Source organism: Mesoplodon mirus (genome assembly GCF_964341445.2).
Source record: "Mesoplodon mirus genome assembly, chromosome: 10".
Taxonomy (NCBI): domain Eukaryota; kingdom Metazoa; phylum Chordata; class Mammalia; order Artiodactyla; family Ziphiidae; genus Mesoplodon; species Mesoplodon mirus.
The window spans coordinates 31,573,706-31,590,650 of NC_138986.1; the positions used below are offsets into that span (position 1 = coordinate 31,573,706).

The following is a 16,945-nucleotide window of genomic DNA, read 5'->3' on the forward strand; positions in this document are numbered from 1 at the left end:
AGATCCCACATGCCGCGGAGCGGCTGGGCCCGTGAGCCATGGCCACTGAGCCCGCGTGTCCGGAGACTGTGCTCCGCAACGGGAGAGGCCACAACAGTGAGAGGCCCGCATACCAAAAAAAAAAAGTTTCTGCACACTCCATATCCAATCCATTGATCAATACTTTCTTAAATACTTAAATTTGATACTAGACTTCGAAAAGTAAGAATATAGAACAAGAAACCAACAATATGTGTCTCTAGCATATTATACTGTATAGGATGAAAGATAAAATTTAAAAATTAGGGACTTAGGAAATCCGTCATATAAACAATGTCTTACCAAGAAAGCCAATCAGTTTCACTCTCACTATACAGCTACCCAAAATGAAGCCACACCTTGAATCTCATCATCACCTAAAAGTCGATACTTATGCCACAAACACTTCCCTGGTTCCCCAAACTAGAAGCAAATCTTCTCTCCTTTGCAATTCCATTAATACTTTACACCAATTGCAACATACCACTTTTTACATTTATCTGTTACAGTTACTTGGGTCCGTATGACCTAGTCAACTACCTGGTATAATCCATGAGTACAAGACGCATTCACGGTTCATCTTTATTTTCCCCAAAGCGCTTATCTCAGTATCTAACACATGGTTGGAAATTAATGTTGGTTGAGCTGTAAAATACTGTCTTGTCTATACAGCAAACTTCAACTATTATTTAGATCTTTCATTACAACTTAGTCAAGAATAATTGCTAAATTGCAAATATCTGGTCATCATTTTCCAGTAGAGCTGTGACTCCCAGTATCATAAAGTAGCATAAGAATGTCACTTTAATCCTTCAAACACAAAGTAGACTTGCTAAATATTTAATTTTTTACACAAAACTGAAATTTGCAAACAGACATTGTGAAACACGGGACTGAATGACTCAGACTGTCACTGTGCTCTGTACTGTAACTCTTCAACAAGTGATGCCACGATTTAGGGCAACACAATGCTTCCTAATTCAGGATTGTCCCATGTACTGCAGGTGATTTAGTAACGCTGAGACCTGCCCATAAACGCCCACGGCACTCCTCAGTAATTGTGACTACCAAAAATACCCCCCAAAATATTTCTAAAAGTCTCCTAGAGGAACCTTCAAGATGGCGGAGGAGTAAGACATGGAGATCACCTTCCTGCCCACAAATACATCAAAAATACATCTACATGTGGAACAACTCCTACAGAACACCTACTGGATGCTGGCAGAAGACCTCAGACTTCATAGAAGGCAAGAAACTCCCCATGTACCTGGGTAGGGCAAAAGAAAAAAGAAAAAACAGAGACAAAAGAATAGGGATGGGACCTGCACCAGTGGGAGGGAGCTGGGAAGGAGGAAAGGTTTCCACACACTAGGAAGCCCCTTCGCGGGCGGAGACTGCGGGTGGCAGAGGGGGAAAGCTTCGGAGTAGCGGAGGAGAGCACAGCAACAGGGGTGCAGAGGGCAAAGCAGAGAGATTCCCGCACAGAGGATCGGTGCAGACCAGCACTCACCAGCCCGAGAGGCTTGTCTGCTCACCCACGGGGCAGGCGGGGCTGGGAGCTGAGGCTCGGGCTTCGGTCCGAGCGCAGGGAGAGAACTGGGATTGGCAGCGTGAACACAGCCTGAAGGGGGCTAGTGCACCACAGCTAGCCAGGAGGGAGTCTGAGAAAAAGTCTGGACCCGCCGAAGAGGCAAGAGAACATTGTTTCGGGGTGCGTGAGGAGAGGGGATTCCTTCCCCATCTGCCCACAGAAGGCAGAGCACCACCTAAACGAGGTCCAGAGACAAGCACGAGCCGGTCTATCAGCTCAGACACCAGAGACGGGCATGAAACGTTAATGCTGCTGCTGCAGCCAACAAGAAGCCTGTGTGCAAGCACAGGTCACTATCCACTCTCCCCACTGGGAGCCCGTGCAGCCCGCCACTGCCAGGGTCCCATAGACCAGGGACAACTTCCCCGGGAGAACAAATGGCGCGCCTCAGTCTACTGCAATGTCACGATGGCCTCTACTGCCACAGGCTCGCCCCGCATTCCAATTATAAATACTGTACCCCTCTCTTCCCCTGGCCCGAATGAGCTGGAGCCCCCCAATCAGCCACTGCTTTAACACCATGCTGTATGGGTGGGAACAGATGCCCGAGGGCTACCTACATGCAGAGGCAGGGCCAAATTCAAAGCTGAAACCCAGGAGCTGTGCGAACAAGCAAGAGAAAGGGAAATCTCTCCCAGCAGCCTCAGGAGCAGTGGATTAAAACTCCACAAACAACTTGATGTACCCTGTATCTGTGGAATACCTGAACAGACAATGAATCATCCCAAAACTGAGGAGTTGGACGTTGGGAGCAACTGTAGACATGGCGTGTACTGTCAGCAACAGTTTGGTTTCTGATTTTTTTTTTTTGCGGTATGCGGGCTTCTCACTGTTGTGTCCTCTCCCATTGCGGAGCACAGGCTCCTGACGCGCAGGCTCAGTAGCCATGGCTCACGGGTCTAGCGGCTCCATGGCATGTGGGATCTTCCCGGACTGGGGCACAAACCCGTGTCCCCTGCATCAGCAGGCGGACTCTCAACCACTGCGCCACCAGGGAAGCCCTTGTTTCTGATTTTTATCTTTATCTTAGTTTAGTGTTTAGCGCTTTTTATCATTGGTAGATTTCTTTATTGGATTGGTTGCTCTCTTTTTCTTTTTACTATTATTATTTTTTTAATAATCTTTCTTCCTTCCTTTCTTTCCTCCCTTCCTCCCTTCCTCCCTCCCTCCCTCTCCCTCTCTCTTTCTTTCTTTCTCCCTTTTCTTCTGACCCATGTGGCTGACAGAGTCTTGGTACTCCGGGCCGGTGTCAGGCCTGAGCCTCTGAGGTGGAAGAGCCAAGTTCAGGACACTGGTCCACCAGAGTCCTCCCAGCTCCATGTAATATCACTCGGCGAGAGCTCTCCCAGAGATCTCCATCTCAAGACTAACACCCAACTCCACCCAACAGCCAGCAAACTCCAGCACTGGACACCCCAGGCCAAACAACTATCAAGACAGGAACACAACCCTACCCATTAGCAGAGAGGCTGCCTACAATCTTACTAACTTCACAGATACCCCCAAACACACCACCAGACATGGCCCTGCCCACCAGAAAGACATGATCCAGCCCCACCCCTCATAACATAGACACCAGTCCCCTCCAACAGGAAGCCCACACAGGCCACTAAACAAACCTCACCCACTGGGGGCAGACACCAAAAACAACAGGAACTACGAACCTGCAGCCTGTGAATAGGAGACCCCAACACAGTAAGTTAAACAAAATGAGAATACAGAAAAATACACAGAAGATGAAGGAGCAAGGTAAAAACCCACCAGACCAAACAAATGAAGAGGAAATACGCAGTCTACCTGAAAAAGAATTCAGAGTAATGATAGTAAAGATGATCCAAAATCATGGAAATAGAATGGAGAAACTACAGGAAATGTTTAACAAGGACCTAGAAGAACTAAAGAGCAAACAAACAATGATGAACAACACAATAAATGAAATTAAAAATCCTCTAAAAGGAATCAATAGCAGAGCAACTAAGGGAGAAGAACGGATAAGTGACCTGGAGGATAAAATACTGGAAACAACTACTGCAGAGCAGAATAAAGAAAAAAAAATGAAAAGAATTGAGGACAGTCTCAGACGCCTCGGGGACAACATTAAACGCACCAACATTCGAACAATCAGGGTCCCAGAAGAAGAGAAAAAAAAGGGACTGAGAAAATATTTGAAGAGATTACAGTTGAAAACTTCCCTAATATGGGAAAGGAAATAGTCAATCAAGTCCAGGAAGCACAGAGAGTCCCATACAGGATAAATCCAAGGAGAAACATGCCAAGACACATAATAATCAAACTATCAAAAATTAATTACAAAGAAAAAATATTAAAAGCAGCAAAGGAAAAGCAACAAATAACATACAAGGGAATCCCCATAAGTTTAACAGCTGATCTTTCAGCAGAAACACTGCAAGCCAGAAGGGAGTGGCAGGACATATTTAAAGTGATGAAAGGGAAAAACCTACAACCAAGATTACTTTACTCAGCAAGGATTTCATTCAGATTCGATGGAGAAATCAAAGCTTTACAGACAAGCAAAAGCTAAGAGAATTCAGCACCACCAAACCAGCTTTACAACAAATGGTAAAGGAACTTCTCTAGGCAGGAAACACAAGAGAAGGAAGAACCTACAAAAACAAACACAAAAAAATTAGAAAATGGTAATAGGAACATACATACCAAAAGCTACCTTAAATGTAAATGGATTAAATGTTCCAACCAAAAGACACAGATTGGCTGAATGGATACAAAAACAAGACCTGTATATATGCTGTCCACAAGAGACCCACTTCAGACCTAGGGACACACACAGAGTGAAAATGAGGGGATGGAAAAAGATATTCCATGCAAACGGAAATCAAAAGAAATCTGGAGTTGCAATTCTCATAACAGACAAAACAGACTTTAAAATAAACACTATTACAAGAGACAGAGAAGGACACTACATAATGATCAAGGAATCAATCCAAGAAGAAGATACAACAATTGTAAATATTTATGCACCCAACATAGGAGCACCTCAATACATAAGGCAAATGCTAATAGCCATAAAAGGGGAAATTGACAGTAACACAATAAAAGTAGAGGACTTTAACACCCCACCTTCACCAACTGACAGATCATCCAAAATGAAAAATAAGTAAGGAAACAAAAGCTTTAAATGGCATATTAAACAAGATGGACTTAAATGATATTTATAGGACATTCCATCCCAAAACAACGAAATACACTTTATTCTTAAGTGCTCATGGAACCTTCTCCAGGATAGATCATATCTAGGTCACAAATCAAGCCTTGGTAAATTTAAGAAAACTGAAATCATATTAAGTATCTTTTCCAACCACGAGGCTATGAGACTAGATATCAATTACAGGAAAAAGTCTGTAAAAAATACAAACACATGGAGGATAAACAATACACTACTAAATAACCAAGGGATCACTGAAGAAATCAAAAAATTCCTATAAACAAATGACAGTGAAAACACAACGATCCAAAACCTATGGGATGCAGCAAAAGCAGTTCTAAGAGGGAAGTTTATAGCAATACAATCCTACCTCAAGAACAAGAAAAATCTCAAATAAATAACCTAACCTTACATCCAAAACAATTACAGAAAGAAGAACAACAAATAAAAAAGCCCCAAAGTTAGCAGAAGGAAAGAAATCACAAAGATCAGATCAGATATAAATGAAAAAGAAATGAAGGAAACAATAGCAAAGATAAATAAAACTAAATGCTGGTTCTTTGAGAAGATAAACAAAATTGATAAACCATTAGCCAGATTCATCAAGTAAAAAAGGGAGAGGACTCAAATCACAGAATTGGAAATGAAAAAGGAGAAGTAACAAGTGACACTGCAAAAATACAAAGGATCATGAGAGATTACTACAAGCAACTATATGCCAATAAAATGGAGCTGGAGGAATTAGGCTCCGTGACTTCAGACCATATTACAAAGCTACACTAATCAAGACAGTATGGTACTGGCACAAAAACAGAATTATAGATCAATGGAACAGGACAGAAAGCCCAGAGATAAGCCCATGCACCTACGGTCAACTAATCTGTGACAAAGGAGGCAAGGATATAGAATGGAGAAAAGACAGCCTCTTCAATAAGTGGTGGTGGGAAAACTGGACAGCTACAGGTTAAAGAATGAAATTAGAACACTTCCTAACACCATACACAAAAATAAACTCAAAATGGATTAGAGACATAAATGTAAGCCCGGATACTATAAAACTCTTAAAGGAAAACATAGGCAGAACACAATATGACATACATCACAGCAAGATCCTTTCTGACCCACCTCCTAGAGAAATGGAAATAAAAACAAAAATAAACAAATGGGACCTAATGAAACAAAAGCTTTTGCACAGCAAAGGAAACCATAAACAAGACAAAAAGACAACCCTCAGAATGGGAGAAAATATTTGCAAACAAAGCAACTGACAAAGGATTAATCTCCAAAATATACAAGCAGCTCATGTAGCTCAATATCAAAAAAACAAACAACCCAATCCAAAAATGGGCAGAAGACTTAAATAGACATTTCTCCAAAGAAGATATACAGATTGCCAACAAACACATGAAAGGATGCTCAACATCATTAATCATTAGAGAAATGCAAATCAAAACTACAATGAGGGGCCTCCCTGGTGGCGCAGTGGTTGAGAGTCCGCCTGCCGATGCAGGGGATGCGGGTTCGTGCCCCGGTCTGGGAGGATCCCATATGCCGCAGAGCGGCTGGGCCCGTGAGCCATGGCCGCTGAGCCTGCGCATCCGGAGCCTGTGCTCCGCAACGGGAGAGGCCACAACAGTGAGAGGCCCGCATACCGCAAAAACAAAAAAAAACAAAAAACAAAAAAAAACAAAAAAAAACTACAATGAGGTATCACCTCACACTGCTCAGAATGAAAATGTACAAACAATAAATGCTGGAGAGGGTGTGGAGAAAAGGGAACCCTCTTGCACTGTTGGTGGGAATGTAAATTGATACAGCCACTATGGAGAACAGTATGGAGGTTCCTTAAAAAACTAAAAATAGAACTACCATATGACCCAGCAATCCCACTACCTGACATATACCCTGAGAAAACCATAATTCAAAAGGAGTCATGTACCACAATGTTCATTGCAGCACTATTTACAATAGCCAGGACAGGGAAGCAATCTATGTGTCCATCAACAGATGAATGAATAAAGAATATGTGGCACATATATACAATGGAATATTACTCAGCCATAAAAAGGAACGAAATTGAGTTATTTGTAGTGAGGTGGATGGACCTAGAGACTGTCATACAGAGTGAACTCAGAAAAAGCAAAACAAATACCATATGCTAACACATATATATGGAACCTAGAAAAAAAATGGTTCTGATGAACCTAGGCACAGGACAGGAATAAAGATGCAGACATACAGAACGAACTTGAGGACACGGGGAAGGGGAAGCTGGGACGAAGTGAGAGAGTAGCACTGACATATATACACTAGCAAAATGCAAAATGGATGGCTAGTGGGAAGCAGCTGCATCGCACAGGGAGATCAGCTCGGTGCTTTGTGACCACCCACAGGGAGGGTGGGAGGGAGGTGCAAGAGGGAGGAGATATGGGGATATATATATACATATAGCTGATTCACTTTGTTATACAGCAGAAACTAACACAACATTGTAAAGCAATTATACTCCAAAAAAGACGTTAAAAAAAAAGTCTCCTAGAGAAGGCAGTCCCACCTCCACTGAGAAATGTAAACATTATAATACATTATAATACATTATAATCCACCCCCTCACCCCAACCCGACTGCACACCACTTAACAGTATTTCTAGTCAGTTCCGTGTCCATCAGTAGAGGCTACTGAGACACAGGAGGCCGTCTATACTTCCAGAAGACTAATCTCTCCTGCCCTTCACGCACTTGTGCTCATCTTCTCCCTCCTGTCCCCGTCCCACTCCTCTCCCTCTACCTCTCCACCTTTCACAATCACACTCCATGGAATAATAACAGAAAACTGATTAGTTCCGGCTTGTCTACTGACCCGCATTCACTTAATTCCTAGGACTGCCAGTTTCCTCCAATGTATAAAAAAGGTGACCTTTCTGTGCTGCCCGACTCAGAACACTTGTTAAGGAAATAAAATAAAATAACATTTGTTTGGGGAATCGTGGCTGAGGAGCAGAGACTGAAATATATCTACAGGCCATAGCCAAGACCCATTTCCGGTAAGAGAGATAAACCCTAAACGTATCAATCAATGGTAACTCAGTCTTCTCTGGTTTAAAAAGGTCTCTTTGGGATACAATTATTCAGTTAATTCAAACCTCCTTTCAGGATTGTTTTTCCCTTCCCTCTCCCCTCCCCCTTCCCAGGGACTCCAGCATACTCTTATAAGAGGACTGAAGAAGCTCTTTGATCTGCTTGCTGTTTGGGTCCTAAGAGATTCCTATTTCAGGGCGACTGGTCTGGTCATATCCCTGGGTGCCCTACACTGGTGTCCGTGAAAGCCCACCTGTTCTTTCTGGGCATTGCAATGGCATGTTCTGCTGAAGCACAAGATTCCTGCTGGGGCCTGTGATCAAGAAACATGGATATTCAGCAGTGTCGCTGTCCCCCATCCTGTTCCTTCTGATCCACCGATTCTCTCTGAACTTCCAAGTCTACCCACCAGGGCACAAAGAAATTTCTGGATCCATCTATATACCTTGATAGGCAATGGGGAACTGAAGGAACTGCCTCAGGTCCAGGTGTTAGAAATCTCCCTCGACTCGGATCTACCAGCTGTGTGGTAGCACATTCTTTCAGCATTACTGAACAGGAACTTCTCTAAAGAGCTTGAGCTTTTCCCAGCTACACCCTAAGAACCCCAAACCAAGGTGAGTGTCTCTCTCACTCCCAGTTCTCTGCTCCAACACTGGTTGGAACAGTCAACCCCAAAAGGGGAGCCAGGATGTGTCCGGCTTCGTACCTCTTCCTCTGATTTGCTCACTCCGCCCAGCACAAAAGGGCCTCTAGATTCCTTCCCATCCTGGATGACAACCCTCCTCCCAGCTGGCTGTGGTTTCACTGACCACGTGCAGTTCTTCTGAATTAATCACTGGTTCAGCATCTCCTACTTGCCATCCGTGAGACCAGCTCAGTATTTACTCCTGCTCTTGTCCTTTGTGTTGGTTAATTTTGTTCGTCAACTGAGGCCATGATACCTAGTGTTTGGTCAAGCGCCAGTCTAAATGTTGTTGTGAAGGAATTCTTTTAGATGTGATGAACATTTAAATCAGTAGACCCTGAGTAAAGCAGATCATCCCCCAGAATGTGGATGGGCTTCATCCAGTCAGTTGCAGGCCTTATGAGACTGAGGTCCCCCAAGGAAGAAGGAATTCTTCCTCCAGGCCGCCTTTGGGCTCGAGTCTATACTGTCAACCCTCGCCTGGGTCTGCCGCTTGCCAGGCTGCCTTGCAGAGTGTGGACTTGCCAGCTCCCCACGGTCATGTGAGCTAACTCCTTAAAATAAATCTCTCTATATATAGCTACAGCTGTAGATACAGATATCTCCATATATCTAGATATCCAAATGGGTATCCATGCTGTTGGTTCTGTTTCTCTGGGGAACCCTGACTAGTCCACCATTCTAACACACAGGGGACCACTCATTTTCTCTCAGGCTTTCATCTTGTGTCACATCTTCTCTGGCTTCTTTTCTTTTAAGAGCATCAGAGTATTTCTTTTTTCTTCTGATTGGCAAAGTGAACAGTGAAAATGAGTTAAGTAAAATCTTCTGGTCCTCTCTGTCACTGCAGGGTGCTCAAGACCTGCTCTTGGGTGGATTATGTTGAGAGAGATCAGAAGACTGATCCCTAAAGACATGCGGTTCTAACTATTTAAAAAGACATCACTACCCGAATCATAATTTGACTGTATATTTTGAGTTACTAATTTATTGTTTTCTCCCTTTTATTTTTCCTTTTCCTCGCCCCCTTCCCAATCCAAGCCTTGCTCTTCATTCCCTCAGGAGACTGTATGTCAGGGTAGAAAACAGAAGTAACCTGTAACCTGTAATTCTGGTTTTGGCTTTCCAAAGAGCTTATGCTTGAGCTTAATCCAGGGGGCTAAACAGGGGCTAACAGGGCAAGGGGTGCTCATACCGACAGACAGAGTATCCCAGAGAATTTGAGGGAGAGCAAGGTTTCTCCACTCCAGGCTGGAAAGCAGCAATCAATGACTAATACTCAACTTTTATGGTACAGCTCTGGGTTTGGAGGTTCAGGGTGTACACATACTCTAGGAATGAAGGAAGTGAAACTGAAATTGTCCCTTAATCTAGTAAATGACAGCTCTAATAGCTAATAATATCAAGTGCCTGCTATGTGCCAGGCCCTATACTAAGAGTTCTTACATGTATTAGTACTATTATTTTCTCCATTTATTTAAATAATTTATTTAATCGGACACCAGATTAATAATTTATTTAATTTATTTAAATAATTTATTTATTTAAATGATTTGCCCAAAATTGGGCAGCTGTTAAGATGTGGTTGGGCCACGGTTCCAGAATCTTTACCTGGAATCCTAACCTAAATGGTCAGACTCCAGAGTGCTTACATAATTAACACAGATAAAATAACTGCATAACCAATGCATCTGATAACAATAACAGTTTAAAAGTATAGATTAAGGGGAATTCCCTGGTGGTCCAGTGGTTAGAGCTCTGCTCTTCCACTGCAGGGGGCACGGGTTCGATCCCTGGTCAGGGAACTAGGATCTTGCACACCACGCAGCAGCATAGCCAAAAAAAAAAAAGGGTAGATCAGGAAGAATATTTATATGGCTAATTCTGTACATTGACTTATTAATTGGAACAAATTATAATAAAGAATACTTCTTAAAAAAAAGAATACTTCTTTAGAATTTCAATGCCTCTTTTGGTTCTGCTATGATTACTCAAATTACAGTAATAACTTGGAAAACAATATTCCAGAAAGATGTATTACTCACATGTTTATTTCATCTTCATTTAATAACTGCATCACTAGCAGGGTAATATGAAAGGAACCATCACCGCTCATTGCTTTGGCCAGTCTCTGATCTTGTTGTTTTATTGCATTTTGCAGGATCTTAATTCCTTTTGTAACCTAATCACACATAGACAAAACAGAGATTAGGTAAGCAAAATTTCCTTACGGTAACACTGAAATCGAGAAGAAAAATAAGCAACATATGAAATGAGAATGATGTCAAGATCCTTCAGCCAAACAATGCTTAATTGTCTAACTATTCTCAAATATCCTGGAGAAATGACTTGGAAAGTTTAATAGGATGTTTAAGTTAAAAAAAAAATCACACAAAGCTTGTCCGTTTTAAGAGCATCAAGCCCAACACCCTTCTTTTACAGACTGGGCCACTGGTTGAGTGGAAAAATTCTCAATGGCCATGTATCTTTTCAGAAATTTATCCTTGGAATATACAGTATGACTCACTATAATTATGATCTTTCCTAAAAATAAAAGTTTTATTCTTGCCACAGAAAGGTCAAACTGGCAGACAACATTCCATTTCTGTTGGCAGCAATATTTATTTGTCCCCAAGTGAATGTGTCTGAGAACCCATTCTTCATGGCCTTTAAGATTTTTTAGGACAGCAATAATTTCAACGGGAATGACTACTGTCATTTCCCCAGACATGTGAGGAGGGGCATCACCATGGAGAGAGAGCTGCAAACAAGTGGAAATGCGTATGTTAGAAAAACTGTACAGTCCGCACCTAAGCGAAATCCCTGGTCCCTCACCAGCCTTCCCCTCTCAACCTAATGAGAACAGAGAAGAGGAACGGTGGCTTTTCCCTCCTCCATTTCCAGTTGGAGACAATTCTAGTCAACTTCTAAATGTGAGTGCACTGGAAAATAGTTTGAATATGGACTAGCAAACCAAGCAATCCCCAGAGAAAAGAGCACACGTAGAAGCCCAGAGGCAGCAGAATTAGAGAGAAAAGGAAGAGAGAGGGGGCTGGCGATAGAAGCAGAGCCCTAAAAAGACAGCAGAGATAAGAAACAACTGAATCATGAGCAGAGCAGGCTGTTCTGATACTAAAGAAGCTGCTTCATGGGGAACAATGTTCCCATTATCTGCAGAATGCAATTGGGCAAATCATGAGATGCCATCCTGGGATCTGACTTCTCAAGTATCTTTACAATAAATCCACATCACCCAAAATCACCTCAGCATTTCTCTAGTCCTTGCAACCTGGAGGACAGTGACATGAGAAGGTGTTTTCCTGGTAGGAAGTTATGCAGTAACACCTAACACAAGATTTCCCAAGGGAAGATGTCACTTCCACGACACCCAACAAAAGAATACTGACAGCCTGATCATTCAAATGCTCCTAAAGCAATAATACACAAAGATCTTACAGAGTCAGCGTTTCCTCTACCTCTATATTGATAAAACTAAATTGTAAACTCCCCGAGGGCAACATCTATTTCTTCCACCCCGCCATCTCGCCACGGTGCCTGGTAATAAAAATAAACACAACATTGAGACCACAACAGTAACTACCCTTTCTTGTGTGGTCACTAGGTTCTAGGCACTAGAGTGAACATTTTACATATATTCGTTCACTGAAGCCTCCCGCCGATCCTGTGAGGTAAGATATTGGTACTGTCTCCATTAAAATAAATTGAAACACAGAAGATTAAAAACATCTTTTCGGACTTCCCTGGTGGCGCAGTGGTTGAGAGTCCGCCTGCCGATGCAGGGGACACAGGTTCGTGCCCCGGTCCGGGAAGATCCCACATGCCGCGGAGCGGCTGGGGCCGTGAGCCATGGCTGCTGAGACTGCGCGTCCGGAGCCTGTGCTCCGCAACGGGAGAGGCCACAGCAGTGAGAGGCCCGCGTACCGCAAAAAAAAAAAAAAAAAAAAATCTTTTTAAGATCATATACCCAAAATAGCAAAGGAATTTGAGAAAAGGATAAATTACAATACGTGAGAAAAGATGAGGGAGGTACCTGGAGGAAAAGATCCAGGAGTGAGAAGGAGAAGCGGCCAGAGAGCCGTGCAGGAAGAGGTACAAGTAATGTGTTTTCAAGAGGAGACAAGGAGAGGGGCAGACATGTGGGTAGTGACTCAAGACATGAAACATCAAGGGAAAAAAGGGCATTTAAAGGAGATTCTGAGGAAGTCTTACTGGATCCTGTGTAATAGAGCACACAGGCCCTCTCATAAAAGCCTTTAGTATAAGTCTACACTACTCTGCGAGGATTTTACACATGAATTTTTGAGAGATTTTTCCAGGTGCAATGAAGTGCTGAGATCAGCTTTCAGGAATGATGAAGCAGCTCAAGAGGGTCCAGGTTCACGTGGGAAGGGCCTAGCCAGTGCCGAGTAAATCATGCGAGCTCAAGAATATCAGATCTCAAAACAGTATAATTACATCTTCAAATCTTAGCTGGTACAAATGGTAATTCTGGCTTAACTGATCGTGAAAAAGTGGTTTAGGATGAGAACTTTTTAATACAGAGTGATGCAAATTAAAGGTACTGGACTTGTATCAGAAATCCTGGATTTTAACCCCAGGTCTGCCGCGGGTGGAACCCCATAGAGGTCACCTAGTCTCAGTGGGTCTTGGTTTCTTCAATTGTAAAGCACTGCCAAACTTACAGGGATGTGTTAAAGGTCACGCAGACAAGCTACAGGAAAGCACTTTGCAAGCTCTGCACTATTTGCCTAATATAAGGTCTGCAACACTGCCACTATTATTAAAATCAATGGTTCTCTACCCCAGGGGACATTTGTCAATGCCTGGAGACGTTTTCATTGTCACACCTGGGGTTTGCCACTTGCACTTAGCGGTAGAGTATCTGCATTTTCATAAAAACTGAGTCTTCATTCTAAGCTCAAATACTAATTATATGTAAATTCAGGACAATGCTCAAAAATTTCCATCCATTTGTATATTCAGCATTTTAGTGCAATGTCCTACTATTTAGTGAAAAATAGTTTTAGGCCATTCATATCTTTGAATTATCCAGTAGCTTGTAAAATTGCACATTAAAATTTGTAAAACACTTTGAAGACTATTTCTCTGAAGTCACACCGTACTTATAATGCAAAATTAACCTTAACATATGAAAATTCTAAAGATAATCTAATCAAGTAATGTATTTCGAACTATGCTTTGATGCTCCAGATCAATTTACATATTCCTTGATATCATCTTTAAAAAAATTTTTAATGCATTTTATTACTAATTATATTCTTTTTTTTTTTTTTTTTTCTTTTTGCGGTATGCGGGCCTCTCACTGTTGTGGCCTCTCCCGTTGCGGAGCACAGGCTCCGGACGCGCAGGCCCAGCGGCCATGGCTCACGGGCCCAGCCGCTCCGCGGCATATGGGATCCTCCCAGACCGGGGCACGAACCCGCATCCCCTGCATCGGCAGGCGGACTCTCAACCACTGCGCCACCAGGGAGGCCCCACTAATTATATTCTTAAAAGATAAAAAGAAAAAACGAAACTACTTCAGAGTCTTCTCTGTGTGCCATTTTAAAAGGTACCAGTGTCGGGCTTCCCTGGTGGCACAGTGGTTAAGAATCTGTCTGCCAATGCAGAGTTCAAGCTCCGGTCCGGGAAGATCCCACATGCCACGGAGCAACTAAGCCCGTTTGCCACAACTACTGAGCCCGACTGCCACAACTACTGAAGCCCGCGCGCCTAGAGCCTGTGCTCTGCAACAAGAGAAGCCACCCAATGAGAAGCCCGCGCACCACAACGAAAAGTAGCCCTCGCTCACCGCAACTAGAGAAAAGCCCCTGCACAGCAACAAAGACCCAACGCAGCCAAAAATAAATATAAATAAATTTTTTTAAAAAAAGTACCAATGTCATTAAAGGCCAAAGGAAACTAATTTTTACAGTCCCTGTTTAAAATTCTACAAAGCCTTTAAAGCGTATCTGTCATCATAATCCCCAGCCACTGGCAGTATTGCACAATGCACATTTTTTATACCTAATATTGTAGAGCCATATTTAAGTAGAATATTAAAAGAAACTTTAAAAAATAAAAGCTTATTAAAATCTTAAATATTTCATTCATTGAGTAGTTTCTTTGTATTTAGAGAATAAAAGCAGACACGAATCTGCTAAACCTCACCACTAAGCCGTGTTCCACATGCCTAAAAATGACACAATAAGAAATTTCATTTTTCTATCTCTTAAGCTTTCTAGTTGATTCAAAGCATACATGAGCTCAAAGAAATAGCCTTCAAGTTAGTTCGTGAGGGAGAGTAGTTATAGTCTAGCACACAGAAGGAGAATGTCCTTGACCTCATCTTTGGACATTATTTTTGGATTTTTCCTAAACTGTTAACATAAATTATTCCTAAATTTGCTGCCTCATTAAGATTTAACAGAATTATCCCAACAATTTGCTACCTAACTTTTCTTCAAAGCTGAATACAGTCATTTTTCTTGCTTGTTTACACAAAGGAAAAAACTTGAAAATTTAATGATACAGCAATAAGTAGAGTAAAAATTTTAAAAACATCTTAAAATAGGAGAATTTTCTGTATTTTAACATACATGATGATATCAAGTATTTTCACAACTACATTTCCCAGAAAGGAACAGAATGCACAAATCATTTTTCATCTTTTCATAAGACCAATAATTTTCACATTACAAAATGATGAAATACAGAATTAAATGTAGAAAATGCCTTTTAAAACCCCTAAAGAGCATCATATTTTTCCATTAGTATAAAACAATTATCTTACCAAAAAAATTAATACACTCCTAATTTCAATCAGCTTCTGATTGTTCCCTTGCATTTTTCAGTGTTGACTTACCTTAAATTATTACCTCTCATAAGAAAGCATATAAAACCAACATATGAGCAAATCCATCCAGAACTAATAATTAAGCAATTCTAGCCAGTTAAGAAATATTTAGGATTTATTTTAACGCCATTAAATTTCTCATCTTTTTATTTTTAAACTAATGTGTAATTGCAGGTAGTGGAGAAACACATACTTTCACATACATGCAATTAGGATATTTTTATGCAGTCATTCTAATTCATCTTCCAATTCTATTTCTTAAAAATATGAAAATCATGATTTTCCAAAACTAAAGCATTCCAAATGTCTAATAACGTGTTTAAAAATCAAAGACCCTTATAAGTCTGAATACTTTTTTCTTTAAAACTAGATGCCAACAAGTAGAGGCCAAAAGTAGAGCAGCTCATTGTCAATGTGCTAGCTTCCAAAAGCTTGTTTGCAGGTCACTTAATTGGAACTTGGAATACAGTCTCCCATTGAAATAATGTTATAAATGCTGCTCCTTTTCCCAGGCCTTCCCACAAAAGCCCATAAATAGTTTCAACAGAAAATTAACATTAGATACTTTAAAACAAACAAACAAAAAAGGTGCTCATATGAAAGATATAAAAAGTATCTCCTAATCTCGTCCTATTCCTAGTCCTCCTCCCCATATTTGTATTAAGCTTTCTCTTACCCACAAATAAGTCTCTTGAGAGGGAAATATTAAATTCTTTGGTTTCCAGGTTACTTGAAGCTTGTGTGCCCCACTATTACAAGTCACCCTACCTCCTGGAAAACAAACTGCCATTGAACCTATGTTATAAAACCAGCATTTGTAACACTGTATTTATTATTTATAAATGTTCTGGTTGGAATTTGGTGCGCCAGAAACACACCTTCCACCCTGAAATGACAGTATTTTGTGTGTGCGCGCCTATTCTTGCCAAACTCCGTTCTAGGTACTGGGAACGACCTGAAAAACTTTGTGAGGAAGATTAACAAGTGTCAAATTGCAAGGATGACAAATGACAAAAGGAAAGCCATGAACGTGTTGTGTTTTGTTGTTGTTGTTGGGGGGTGGGGGTTGACCTAGTCAGGGTGGTCATGGGTGGGAGAGGTTTGAGCTGAGATTTTGGCATTAACAAAATCAAAAGGAGAGGAAAGGAAACTCCCAGCCAGAGAAGGCTTTCCGGAGGGCAGAGGGAAACTGGCAAGTTCAAGCAAGGCCAGAGGGGCTCAAGCAGAAGGAACGAGGGCTGAGGTGGAAAAGGCCAAGCCATGTAGAACCTTCTAGAATATGGTAAAGCCTTTGTCTTCATCCTAACAATGGGAAAATACTGAAGTGTATAAGCATGTAGGTGATGTGTCCAGATTTGGATTTAGAAAATAATCATTATCACCTCCATTTTACAACTGAAGACACCGAAACTACAGCAATTAAGTAACCTGACCTACATCCACAGTGGAGTTTGTAATCCAGCTGGTATCCGAACAAGGTCTGTCAGGTTCCGAAGCCTGTACTCTCCT

The 16,945-nt window shown here is 41.7% G+C and overlaps 1 protein-coding gene across 7 annotated transcripts in view; it reads right to left on the minus strand.

The window, feature by feature from the left end:
- The window catches only part of AKAP7 (A-kinase anchoring protein 7), a 137,664-nt gene that overhangs the window by 103,100 nt on the left and 17,619 nt on the right, over positions 1–16,945 (minus strand). For 4 of the 7 annotated variants that reach the window (XM_082634102.1, XM_082634106.1, XM_082634103.1 and 1 more), the window contains 2 exons: positions 10,605–10,741; positions 8,125–8,184 (listed from right to left, as the gene is read on the minus strand). In XM_082634102.1, coding sequence (XP_082490228.1) covers positions 8,125–8,184; positions 10,605–10,741 — 197 coding nt within the window. The remainder of the gene's footprint in view (positions 1–8,124; positions 8,185–10,604; positions 10,742–16,945) is intronic. The other 3 variants (XM_082634104.1, XM_082634105.1, XM_082634101.1) reach the window with 1 other exon arrangement.